The sequence below is a fragment of the Somniosus microcephalus genome, chromosome 1, assembly GCF_052327205.1.
Source record: "Somniosus microcephalus isolate GS21.2 chromosome 1, FLI_Smic_1.0, whole genome shotgun sequence".
Lineage (NCBI taxonomy): Eukaryota > Metazoa > Chordata > Chondrichthyes > Squaliformes > Somniosidae > Somniosus > Somniosus microcephalus.
In genome coordinates, this window is record NC_140987.1 from 382,157,214 (window position 1) to 382,171,190 (window position 13,977).

Below are 13,977 nucleotides of genomic sequence, written 5' to 3' on the forward strand. Positions count from 1 at the left end.
CTGCAGTACCGCAGCGCGCCGTGCCGCGTATGGCGCTGCGGCACGTTGCGCTGAGATATTCAGTTTCAGCGCCCTAAGAGGGACGCGGAGCGCCTCGAGCCTCGCCCCGTGTCCCTCTTGGGGTGCTCAAGCTGAATTTCCGGCGGTCGCTGTATTTATTTCTATGTGGGTTCAATGACGACACATTCATGAAAGAGAATCTAAAGTATGTTCAACTCAGTTAACAGCATTACAGGAGACACCATCTTAGAGATCCATCTAAAACGAAACTAAAACTAAACTGCTTGTCTCTCACATGCCCTCTGCTGGTCAGGCATAAATAATCAATCAGGCAAATATGCTGGTAAGGCATAAATAATCAAACAGGCAAATACCATCACTATTTGCTGATATCATTACATCTCCCTTTCTTAAAACAAAAGTATTTTACTTTTATCTAACAACATGTTTTCTTTGTATTACTCTGCATTTTAACTGTAACAATTAATGAACTTACATTATCATTATCAAGGTTTTTTAACCTTGTTTTGTGTGTTCACATGAAATATGAAAATACACTAGAACTTGAAGAGAGAATAAGATAACATTACTTCCTTCTATAACAAGAGTCCTTAAACTTGCTCAATGAGTCTCTCAGGAGGCTTCACGTGTCTTGAGGATTTTCTGATTGATTGTCCTTGAATCTGAGTTGTTGCCTCAGATGATGATTTCTCAGCTGTGTGATCAGGTTGTTCAACAGTATCAGTCTTTTGACCTGCTGTGTGATCAGGTTGTTCAACAGTATCAGTCTTTTGACTTGCTGTGGCTGGTCCCATGAGAAGATCTCGACGATTTCTTCGCAGAACAGCACCCTCATCTGTCTGAATGGTGTATGATCTTGGTTGAACTTCACTCAGGACAGTTCCCTTCTGAGTCCATATGTTTGTTTTGTCTTTGAACCTTACTTGGTCACCAGTGTGGAGTTCAGGTAGGTTTTGTGTCCCTCTGTCATAGTAGTACTTTTGCTTTTCTTTCTGTTGTTCTTTGAACTTCCTCACTTTCTCCCCCTCTTTTGTTTTCAGGAGGTTCTCCGGGATGGGTAGGTTTGACCTTAGCCGACGTTCCATAAGGAGTTGGGCTGGTGACTTACCACACTCGAGCGGCGTTGTGCGGTATACAAGCATGCTCTGGTAGAAGTCAGTTCCACTGTCTTTTGCCTTGTACATCAGTCTTTTCACTGTCTGGACCGATTTTTCCACTAGTCCATTGGACTGTGGAAAGTGAGGACTTGACGTTGTGTGGACAAAGTCCCACTCTTTGGCAAAGTGTCGGAAACTTGCATTGTAAAACTGGGGTCCGTTGTCTGTGAAGACCTCGCTTGCCACGCCATGTCTGGAGAATATGGCTTTCATACATGTTATCACAGCATCTGCAGTGGTGGTGTACAGTCTACAAACCTCTGGATACAGGGAGTAATAGTCTGTGACTACAAGATAGTCCTTCCCTTGACATACGAATAGGTCAGCGCCTACCTTCTGGTAAGGTCTGTCTGGCGCTGGGTGTGGCTTTAGTGGTTCTACCGGATTGCTTGCTTGATATTTCAGGCATATTGTGCAGTTTGACACTTCATTTGTCACATCTTGGTTGATTCGTGGCCAGTACATCACCTCTCGTGCTCTTTTCTTATGCTTTGATTCCCAGATGTCCTCCATGGATCCTTTTTAGCATCTCTTTTCTCAGACTCTTTGGGATAACTATTTTACTTCCTTTGTAGATGATGTCTTCAACCACTGATAGTTCCGCCCTGCAGTTCCAGTACTCTGCCATGTCAGGTGAGCAGTCTTGCTTCATGTTGGGCCATCCATCCAAGATGCTTTTCCTCAGTCGTCTCAGTGTTTCATCTTTGTTTGTCTCAGTCTTTATGAGCTCCATTTTTGCATCTGCTATGGGCAGTGCACTTGTGATCATGTCCACGTAGGCATTCACTTTTTCATCCATTTTGGTGTTTGCGGGCTCACTTGGGTCTACAGCTCTGGACAACGTGTCTGCTGTATACATCAGCTTACCCGGTGTGTACGCAACATTCAGTGTATAGCGTTGCAGCCTGATCATCATTCTTTGTATTCTAAGCGGACAGTTATTTAGTGGCTTTTGGAACAATGCAATCAAGGGCTTATGGTCAGTCTCTACACTGATTGCTTGTCCTGCCACAAACTGGTGAAATCTTTCACAGGCGTATGTGATGCTGAGCAGCTCCTTTTCTATTTGAGCATATTGCGTCTCCGCGTCTGTCATTGAGTGCGATGCATATGCAATAGGTTGCCAGTAGTCATATTTTTGCAGAAGAACGGCACCGAGCCCACTCTGTGATGCATCTGATGATATCTTGATGGGTCTCGCTGGGTCATAAAACCTCAGAACTGGTTCCTCTGTGAGCATTTTCTTTAGATCGCTCCATGACTTCTCATGCTCATGATTCCATTCCCATTCTATGTTCTTTTCAGTTAGTCTTCTCAGTGGCGCCATCTTTTCTGAGAGGTTGGATATGAATTTACCCATGTAGTTGATCATTCCATTAAACCTCTGCACGTCCTTTTTGCATTGTGGCTTTGGCATATGCTCAATGGCGGATACCTTTCTGGGATCTGGTCTGATGCCCTCACTGCTAAGGATATCTCCCACGAATGTCAGTTCTGTCACCCTGAGCTGGCATTTCTCTCTATTCAGCTTCAGGTTTGTTTTCCTTGTTGCTTCCAGCACTTTTTTCAGTCTCTCGTCATGCTCAGTTCTCGTGGTTCCCCATACTATGATGTCATCCATTGATGTATCAACTCCCTCCAGATGCTCATAGATCATATGGATTGTTTTGTGATACACTTCAGGAGCTGAGGCAATGCCAAATGGTAACCTTAGGAATCTGTATCTGCCAAATGGACTGTTGAACATGCACAGTCTTGAACTTGCCTCGTCCAGTTTCATCTGCCAAAATCCTGATGATGCATCTAACTTGCTGAAATACTTTGCATTTGCAAACTGTGACATGATTTCCTCACGTGTAGGAAGCTTGAAGTGCTCTCTCTTTATTGCTCTGTTTAGATCTCTTGGATCCAGGAAAATTCTGAGCTTTCCATTCTTTTTGTCCACAACGACGAGGGAACTCACCCACTCAGTTGGCTCATCTATTTTCCGAATCACGTTCAGGCTTTCCATCCTGTCCAACTCTGCCTTCAGTTGCTTTTGAAGAGCAAACGGAACTTTTCTGCATGGATGTATGACCGTTGGCATACTTTTATCTACTCTGATCATGTGTTCTCCTGGAAGGCAGCCTAGACCCTGAAATAGGTCGTTGTACTCTTTCATGAGTTCATCATAGACTGTCTCTCCTTCGCTTTCCACAACGAGGACTCTCTTTACCAGGTTCAGTCTCTCACAGGCTATTAAACCTAGTATGGCCTGCACATCCTTTGGCACCACGATTAATGCTAGCGTGTGCTCTCTGTCCTTGTGTGTCACTTTGACAATGCATCTTCCTTTCACTAGTATATTGGTACCTGAGTATCCTGTCACTTTCACTTTTATTCCATGTATCTTTGGTCTGGGTCTAATTTTCTTAAAATCAGTCTCTGATATCACATTAACTTGTGCTCCAGTATCCAATTTAAATGGAATGTGTATGTCATTCACTTTTAGTGTCAACATCCAGTCTCTTTTTTCTTTTTTGTTTTCAGACACAACATCCACATAGAACTCCTCTATCTCGCTTTCATCTACTGCATGGACCTTGCTTTGTTGCGCTTGGTTCTTACAGCAATGGGCATAATGGTTGTTTTTGTTGCAACTATTGCATTTTTTACCATATGCTGGACACTTTTTTTGGTGGATGCTGTGTACCGCATCGACTACATGACTTTTGATTGCCCCTTTCATTTTTGTTCGCTGGCCACGCCTCTTTTTTCACATTGGTGCTCTTTTTGTTAAACGGTTTGTGTCCGTTCTTTCTCACTGCATCCACGTTGCAGCTACTGTCACTGAACAGCTCCTTTGCCTGCGACTTCACAGTCTCTGTGTCCCTACACAGTGCTATGGCTTTTCCCAGGTCTAGATTTTGCTCTCTTAGCAGTCTTTCCCTTAGACCATTATCTGGAATACCACACACCAGTCTGTCTTTTATCAGCGAGTCTGTCAGTCCCCCAAATTCACACGTTTTGCTTCTGTTTCTCAGTTCAGTCACATACTGATCAATAGTCTCTCCCGTTTTCTGTATACATGTGAAAAATCTGTGCCTCTCAAATGTCACGTTACGTTTAGGTATGCAGTAGGCCTCAAACTGTTCCATTATTTTATCCAACTTCATTTTGTCTCCATCAGCAGCGAATGTGAAGTTATTATACACCTCCAGCGCTTCATCACCCACGACATGTAAGAACACTGACGCTTTCATTTTATCACTTTTCTCGTCAGCTTCGATTGCCGCTAAATACAACTCCAAACGTTGTTTGAATCTCCTCCAATTTTCAGCCACATTAGCTGTCAACTGAAGCTTCGCCAGTGGGTGTAATCCTACCATTTTTTCACTTCGTTAGCTATTCTCCAATGGTAAGTAACGATGTTCTCTTTTGGCTTGCTAATATGTGGAGAGCTGATTTAACTTCAGATTTTTCCTCTTCATCTCTTTCAATCACTTCTGACACAATGTATTGATTTCTATGTGGGTTCAATGACGACACATTCATGAAAGAGAATGTCTTTTAATCTAAAGTATGTTCAACTCAGTTAACAGCATTACAGGAGACACCATCTTAGAGATCCATCTAAAACGAAACTAAAACTAAACTGCTTGTCTCTCACATACCCTCTGCTGGTCAGGCATAAATAATCAATCAGGCAAATATGCTGGTAAGGCATAAATAATCAAACAGGCAAATACCATCACTATTTGCTGATATCATTACAGTCGCAACTGCTCCGATCGCTGCGCTAATTCCGGCGCCCAGGCGAGCTTGGCGCCCCGTTTGCGGCTCCACCGAATTTCTCCCCCACAAAGTATTAATTTAAGAAGTCTGCCATTTCCTTATTGTTCATTTATGGCCTCACCTGTACCTGTCTTTACTGGGACCACATTCCCCATTACCACTTTCTTCCGCTTAATATATTTATAAAGACTTTTGCTGTTAGCTTTGCAAATTATTTTTCTTTATATATATTCTCCTTTAGCACCTCTTATTACTTCCTTTGAATCTCTATGTTGCTTTTTATAGCTCTTCCAGTCTGCTGTATTTCCACTTTTTCTTGCATTTGTGTAAGCATTTTCTTTTAGCTAGATTCAGTCTCTTACCTGTAAAGTGTGTTAACTTAGGTTTCTTAACTGCACAAGTGGAGCCTTTGCCTTTTAGGGGAATGTACTGGTTTTGTATTTTATCAAATACTTTTTTGACTACCTCACACTGTTCGTCTGTAGGTTTAACCATTAATGGTTCAGCCCTGTTTACCGTGGTCAATTTATTTCTCAACCCTTCGATGTTTGCCTTACTTAAATTTAAAACATTTGCAAGATATTCCATTGCAGCACGTGACTTTCTTTGCATTCACTTTAATGGGCAGAAAGTCACATGCTGGAGAGAACAGAAGAAGAAAACCCAGCTCGGATTTTAGCCACTTTAGTACATCAGCCATACTTGTGCAGGTGTGAACAGTGAGTGTCTGGAAGCTGCTGAAACTTTGGAGTCATGACAGCCTAGCCTGATCTGTTCCTCTCCTTGACATCCACACACACTTCCAACAGAGATCACTCGATAAGCATCATGAACGGGGATCCTGCACTAATTTTTCTGCTCCCTAGCTTAGGGAGTCAGTGTAGTTGTTACCATATCGCAGCATATTACCCTTTCAAAACCTCTAGGGTCATTCCATTATGTTTCCTATGCATGTACTGGGTTTGGCACGAATGCAGCTACTTATAGCATTTCTTACAGCAATAATACCAAGTTCAGTGGGGACTGTGTGGAAGATAAACAGTCTACCAAGCCATTTCTTGGATCTATCAGTGATTAGGGTCATGGAAGTCTTTTACTCAGCACATCCAGAGAGGGTTTAACAACAAAATGACTTACATTTAAATAACATCCACATGCAACAAAAAGTCTCCAAGTCCTTACAAAGGAGAGCGGTGGTGGAAAATAGGGGATGAGAGATTGATGTCATATATAAAAAGTTAGGTTTTTAAGAGGGTTTTGAAGGCAGGGAAACAGCCGACAAGGCAAAGTGGTTTGGGAAAAGGCAGCAGAGATGTAATGGCTGAAAGATTGGCTTCGATTGTGGAGCAGAAAACAAGCAGTAATCCAGAGTCAGAGGGATGGAGCATATACCTGGAGAGGATATCCCAGTAGGGTATAGCATGGCAATGGAAGCATTTGAGAATGAGGATCTTGAAATCCGTTTCTGGGGCACAGGGATCTTGTGAAGCATGACAAGGATGGGGAAGGGGATGACATTATGTAGGAGAGGACTTGGGCTCCAAAGTTCGGGATAAACTGAAGTTCGGAAGGGTGGACAAAACTGGTGAAGAGAGCATTTAATGACTTGTTTCTCAAGGTGATAAAAACACAGATGAGGATTTCAGCAATGGTGGAGGAGAGGTAGAGGTGTAAGTGGGCAATGTTCTGAAAGTGGAAGATAGTGATCAGTGGACTGAATGCGGGGTATAAAGCTCATACATAAAAATATACATGGACAGATACACTAACCTGTTCCATATGGAGACCTGGAACTGACCGACTACGGTCTCCCATGGGATCACCTTTGCTTGAAGAATCCGATATGCGAAGATCCAGCACAGATTTACTGTAATCTAACAGAGGATTTGAATATAAATTAATTTCAAATGCACAGATTGGGGTAATGCTGCACTAACACAATAACACCTAGTGATGCCTCTACTCATCCTAATTTTACGGAGTTTGAATGGGGTCACACTGAATTTTGCCTGAGACACTGGCCAGGCAGCCTGTGCGTTAAACCAAAACTAGGCAAAACGCAACCCACATACCAGAAACACCACATACAAAGGCAATCCATGTACTAGATTCAGCTGTGATTACCTGAACAAACACAAAAGTCTTGTTGCTGCACAGTTCAGACAGGGATGAACAAGCAACCAGAGAACCATAACTGCTTCTGCCACTGTCAGTCTGTGACCAGTTAAAGAGAGTGCTGATGCACAAAACGAGATGGAATCCCATTTGAAGACCTGGATGAGATTAGCAAATCATCATCTGGGGAAATGTCAGCTGAAGCCAGGATATTGGCTTGGGTTCTCATCTTTGGTGCAGCCTACTCCTTTCAGAGATGTGATTGTTTTTTAAAATATTTTTGAGAGTGAGACTCCATCTTTTTAAGATCATTTCCCACCCCCCTCCCATTTTCTGCCTCCTGACATGACTGATGCTCGAGTGTGGTTTCATGGGCAATGACTGCCATAATACCTTACCTATGGTCCATTCTTAATCATGGGGGAGATTCACAGCCAAGCCTGATCCTTTCCTAACCTGACTACCAAAGGCTCTTTCCAGTAGGGACCGCTCGATATCAATCAGGAGCAGGAACCTTGGCTGATTTTACCCCTTCTTGGACAAGGGATGGAGAGGACAAATCTAGTGCCCCCACCAAGAACAGCTAATTCAGCATAGGTGAGAGATTGAACATGATACTGTAAAGTAATTTCATCTCCTTTCCCTTCCTTGGTTTCCCTGTGCCATGCATTCTCTGTTGCTGTGGGGCCAAGTGATCTGCCAGACTGGCTCTGAAACTGGCATTAGTAAGTGCGCAAATGTGGTGCGGATTGAATTTTCATCCTTCTCAGGAAGCTCCTGGCCTCCCCATTGGTACACCCGAGATCAGGAGAGTGAGGTGTGAAACATTTTCAAAATGCTTGATGTATACTTTTGATTGAACTCAACACAAGAGGCATAGATGTGCCAAACCTCACCCGTGGGCTTCAGGATGCTTTTTGCACTCTTTTTAAACACGTTCTCTGAAACATTTTCATTGGTTGAAACTCTGCGGTGTTTCTTTGTGCGAGTTTCCTATGAAGGGAAAAAAAGGTTAAAACATTCCATAAACTTTAGAACTAGATCTGAATATTTTGTGTTTTTATAGTTACAGTTTATTTTTTTATACCCTGTACAGTATCACCAAATTATTGTGAAATTATACCACATAATGACGGATTTGTTGATACGGTACGCAATGTAAAAAAGTCCATTAATCACATCAAGCCCACTTCTTCCAATGGTCATATACAATCCACCTTCTCAGACTCTATCCACGTATTGAACCTTCTAAAGGAGATATCTGCATAAATACTCTTTGATCTATAAAAGTACTGAAACAATACCTCAGAATATTTCTTCATTGCCCACTATTCAACTGCAGCCTGCTGCCCTCCACAAGCATGACATCGGTGCAGGAACTATTACATTTTGGAGTATTTGGACACTCAGTCTGCACAGAAGGACTTATAATGCGGCCCACCTTCTCCTTACCGCTGAGCTTGCTGCATTAAATGTCTGTGGACCTTCATTCACCGCAAGATCAACTGTGGGATTCAGCACTTTTCCCTCACCTTCTCTTGCTCTCCAGGGAGAAAGAGCAAGAAATGCTATTTGGAGGCAGGCTATCTCTTTCCCAGTGTTCCAAGGTAAAGCATGTTAGGACATTTCTGATTATGGCCTTCGACCAAAGTCAGTGAGTAACACTGCTAAATATCTATCCTTGTAACCTTTTATTTGTCCCCAATCATATTCTTTGAAGGAGTTAATCGACTCAACTGATTTTCCTGAGAATCTGTTCCCCATTTCCACCATTCTATGTGGAAAAGATTCTCCTGTCTCGATTGAGGTTTGTTAATTTTTAAGCTATGTATTGTAGTTTTGTGCTCCAAATCCAGGTAACCTGCTTGTATCTGAGCCTCTCAGCATTTTAATGACCTAGGTCATTTATCAATAATTTGAACAGGACAGGGCCAGAACAGGTCCCCGCAAACTCCCATTTGTCATTAATTCCATGGTTAGTTTATATGGTTTACTCTTAGGGCTTGATTTTGCCGGCGCTCAGAGTGCGGATCCACTGTCAAAATAGCGAAGATTGACAGCGGGTAGGAAACCCACGCGAGTCTCCCAGATGTCGGGTCTATCAGCGCAGAACTCACCCGACACCAAGGGGGAGACAACTGAGCTCATTAAATGACTTAACAGCCAAATTAATGGTATTTTGAGGCTTCCTTCCAATTTTACCTTCTCCCCCACGGGTTACCCGCTGCTCGGGGAACATGCCAGCTCACCCTGGCGTGAGTTGAGTCTGCGCTGATGTTTCTGATAAGTTGACAGCTGCAGAAGTGGTGTAAAAGATTCCATGTTGCAGATGGTCAGTTTCAGAGCGCAGAAACTGTTGGTTACTGCATTTGTAAGAAATATAGAGATTTCTTTAGCTTGCAAGTGTTTAGAGGCAACTGTATGTCCAGTGCCACCTCATTGGAGCAACCTCTCTCACCATTGACAGATCGCTTCTGTCATCTCACCTGCAGCGAACATCTATTGCAGCAACATTGGTGCCCTAGAAACTATCTCACCTTGCTCCTCTGATTCCTTCCACGCTCAGCCCCAATACCAACATCACCAGGCACACCAGCAGCACCAACAATATCAACCTACTGCGCCATCACCTGACGCTGCACTGGACACAGGGCATCAGCCCCTGACAACATTGCTGCCCGGGAGGCCAACGATGGCATCACCATGGCTAGATTTACTTCACTTGACACTGTTAACCCTGGCTGCCAAATGATGCACCAGGTTGACACCATCCCACACCAGGACCGTGAAGCATCCCTTTAATGTCCAAGCCATTCCATGTACAGTCATCACTATAGCTGGGGGGGAAGGGGGTGGGGGTGGGGAAGAGAGTTATGTCTCAACATTCACTGGAACTCACTAAGACACGTCTCAAGGTGTGCACAGATCTGTCCAATAAGAGGCAGTGTTGAATATATAGATTTCAATGTATGACAACACATCACCAGAAACTTCACATGGACATTGACTAAACCTCTCAAGTGCCCACCCTTGTGTGTTGTTAGTTGGTATGCTTGCAGTAGGGTGAGGGTGAGTGGGAGGGGTGGCTAGTGAGATGGGGAAGTGATAATGTAGATAGAGAGGGATGGGTGGAGGTGCAAGGTAAGTTGGTGTGAGTAAGGATGTGCAGGAGAAGGGTAGGGAAGGCAGAGTGATGGGGATGTGTTGAGTGGCACAGCAGGGTGAGTTTGAGTGTGGCTTTGCAGTAACGTTTCGTGATCCACTGAGATCATTGAAAGTTTGGCATCACTGCAGCCAGGGACCCCGGATGACATCTCTGTTTTTGCCCTCCTGTGCAACGTGCTGCGTTGGCGTCCTGGGATGGTCTCCTCCACCCTTGGAAGGGAAGGGAACCTCCCTGCGTGCTTTGGCTCCCTCCATAAGCATATGGAGGGAGTCATTGGAGAGCCTGGGTGCAACCCTCCACCTCTGTGCAGTGCTCGTCAGTATTTGCAGCACCTCAATGCTGTCAAACACTGACAGAACAACTGTCAAACTCAATGTGGCTGTGGTCCCTTTAAGAAAATCGGCTAATGACACGTCATCAAATGACGTAATCAGACCAGCTTCTTGTTAATTGACTGGGAAGCCTGTAGGGCGGGCTTAACAAAGCCAATCAAGGGAAAATCCCTTTGACAGAGCGGCTGCAGTCGGGAGCGGGACCGGAACCCGGCAACCAGCTCTCCCGCCACCATTGAGAAAATCCAGCCCTTAATGTCTTCTGAAGTGGCCACTCAGCTGTTTAAAAAAACTGGGGATGGGCAATAAATGCAGCCTTGCCAGCTATGCCCACATACTAAGAATAAGTAAAACACAACTAGGAGTGTGTATTGCCATACGTTGTCCAAGTCAGACTGCATGTTGGTTTTGCTGGCTGTGGGCGACCTCGATACGGCTGGAAGAGTCATGCTGCCTGTGTTCATGGGTTTGGAAATGGGAAGGTCATTTGTATTACCAGTACTACTCTCTGTTAAGGAACTCCGCCTGAAAAATATAGAAACAGGAAGGTCACAAAGCTTGCTGAAGCTTCACCAATACATCGGGAGTGAATTTCCTCGGGGGCACGCCTGCTTTTCCACCGTAACTTTGGCGGAAGAACTGTGGAAGCCCTTGGAAAATGGTGTTAATGGTGTTCTGGGGTTACCATGGCTCTTTTTCCGAGTTATGGCAGACGAGGTGAGAACCCCCGGAGAAATTCACCCCCATAATATGTAAAGAAATGAAAAAGAAACATTTTTGACAGAATACTCAGGACCCTCAATGGTCTTACCCTGACGTAGTTATGGGAATGATACTTCTCATCACAGTTTTTTTTTTTTTTTATAAACGCACCATATATATGGTGACCGGTCCTTTGTCCGAGGTCTGCGCAGTATTTCTGAATTTCGGCGCCTCACCATACAGCACAATTTGGGGTCATTTTCTAAAGTGTGGCTTGATTTAGTGAAAGGAATTCTGACAGATGTTAAGATCACTACATGGCCTCACTCTTTAAAAAAAAAACTTCTAATGTTCAATTACAGACCCATAGAACAGACGTATCTGTTGATTACAATGTTTATCAAATGGGTGAACTCCAGCAAACCTCTCACGAACAGTGGAATTACAAGAGGTTTGCTTAATCAGGCACACCTTGTTGGATAAATATTGTACATAGCAGGTGCCTTTTGTGACATGGTTTCTGTTTACACCAATATCACTGATAACGTGCAGCTCACCTTTCTATTGCAGAGGTTGGCCACAAAAATTACTACGTCACTAACAAAATGTATTGTTTGCGCTCATTAGTCACTCAGAGTGCAGTTGTCAGAGAGAAAGAGGGATTGGCTCCCCCAATGGTTCCATTCATAAAGATGGCGTGTAACTGAGGTAGAAAGGTCCCAGGTTCGATTCCTGGTGCTGAGCTAATGATCTCAGCTTGGCTGTAGGATTAGTACAATAGACCTCAGTGCCGCTGGACCAAGGAAGAGATTCTGCCTGGTTTCCTGCTCCTGATTGCGATCTGGTGATCCCTGCCAGGAAGTGCATGTGTGTGGATGCCAGGCAAGCACAGGATCAAGCTTGGCTATGATGCTTCCCTCAGTTGAATAGCCTGCTGACACCCACTGTCCAAGCTCTCATGTGAGCAGCAACCCAGAGGGTGACCTAACCCTAAAGTATGACTCGACAGCCTAGATTTTCAGTTGCCGTTATAGTGACGCTGGCACTAACCTATTCATTTTAAACACAGTGGCTTTGTGCATTTCTCAAATTCTCTTATCCTCTATTTGGCAGTGATTCCTACATTAGAAACTATACTTTGTTACAGATTTTCTGGAGGTGGCACGACACGTTTTCCCCAGTGCCTGAAGTAGCATGGTCACAGTTAATAGTTGAAACTGACACCTTTCTTGGCATGTCTATAATCAACAACAAAACAGAAATACCTTCACTTTATATTAAACCACAAATAAGAGTCTGAATTTACATTTCTAGTGGTCTGAATGGTGGCATCAGTGCCTTCTCTGCTGATAAAAATTAGTGCAGGTTTCAATAAATAGTATCCTGGCTGATTATATAAAGCAAATGTTTAAAATTCAGTGCATATAGATTGTGAATAATTTCATATTCATTGTTTGTAGTGAAAACTGCGAGAGAGTTGATTTGGTTTCTTAGACCTTCTAAATGACATCCATTTTTAAGCTTTTGGGATGCACAATAATAAAAGACAAGTATATGGTGTTAGTCATAGGCCAAACGGGACCTCACAGGGGGATGAAGGCACAGCAACAAGACACCCATCCTCACATTAGGAATATAACCAGAGTATCCTGGAGGGAGCACCAATGCACATCTCCAGTGACTGGTACAAAATGGGATCTTGCCTGCAATCCTCCATGTGCTGAGTAATCACTATCCGCCATGCTGTTGTGGAGGGGAATTAAATGGAGGCCAGTCACTTCCCCAGAGCGAGGCTGCATCACCTGAGATAGCTGCCACGCAGTACTTTGAACCTGGTTTTCAAAGCAGCGTCTTCAAAGGCCTAGCAGTAGGTTGCCTGCTCATCCCTTCATCTAGTGAGGCTGCATGGTATAGGAATACTCAAGAAAGGTCAAGGAGAGAAAAAAAGACTAGGCACAGGCACATGACAAAATGATCAATTATTTCAACAACAACAACTTGCATTTATATAGTGCCTTTACATCCTAAGTCACTTCACAGGCACGTTAACAAACAAAATTTGACACCGAGCTATATAAGGAGATATTAGGACAGACGGCCAAAAGCTTGGTCAAAGAGGTAGGTTTTACAGGAATAAGCGGTCTTATTCACATTAATGCCCAAATTTCCCTTTGATCACAGGAATTTCAGACTGGGTCCTACACAGATCTCTCACCTGGAATTGTTGGGTGTGTTTTGCTTGGAGGCAGATTGCGAGTCGCTCTTGTAGCTGCTGACACTCACACGTCCAGTCGACTCTGTGTCGCTCGGCTGGTCAGAAGCCTCTTGGGGTTCAGACAGGATGCTTTCAAACCAAAAATCACAGGCACATGGATTAGTTATTTTACTGGTATTTCAGAGAAACACCATTGGTCCACATTATTCATTTCATTCTTCTGATATGGTGCAAAGTTAAAAGAATGTTTTGTAGTTTAAAACCACCTCCAATATGTAGCCTATTGATTTGCTTATAGTTCCCAATAACCAGATTAATTCCATCTATAATAACAACAGAAAATGCTGGAAATACTCAGCAGGCCAGGCAGCATCCATGGAGAGAGAAACAGAGTTAGCGTTTCAGGTCTGGGACCCTTCAGCAGAACTGGAAAAAGCTGGAGATGTAACAGATATTAAGCAGGTGCAGAGACAGGGGGGGGGGGGGGTTAGGAGG

The 13,977-nt window shown here is 43.7% G+C and overlaps 1 protein-coding gene across 4 annotated transcripts in view; it reads right to left on the reverse strand.

The window, feature by feature from the left end:
* sytl4 (synaptotagmin-like 4) overlaps positions 1 to 13,977 on the reverse strand; it is a 115,488-nt gene that overhangs the window by 42,444 nt on the left and 59,067 nt on the right. For all 4 annotated transcript variants that reach the window (XM_085996309.1, XM_085996317.1, XM_085996291.1 and 1 more), the window contains 4 exons: positions 13,483 to 13,611; positions 10,946 to 11,090; positions 7,964 to 8,060; positions 6,723 to 6,826 (listed from right to left, as the gene is read on the reverse strand). In XM_085996309.1, the coding sequence (XP_085852435.1) occupies positions 6,723 to 6,826; positions 7,964 to 8,060; positions 10,946 to 11,090; positions 13,483 to 13,611 (475 nt within the window). The remainder of the gene's footprint in view (positions 1 to 6,722; positions 6,827 to 7,963; positions 8,061 to 10,945; positions 11,091 to 13,482; positions 13,612 to 13,977) is intronic.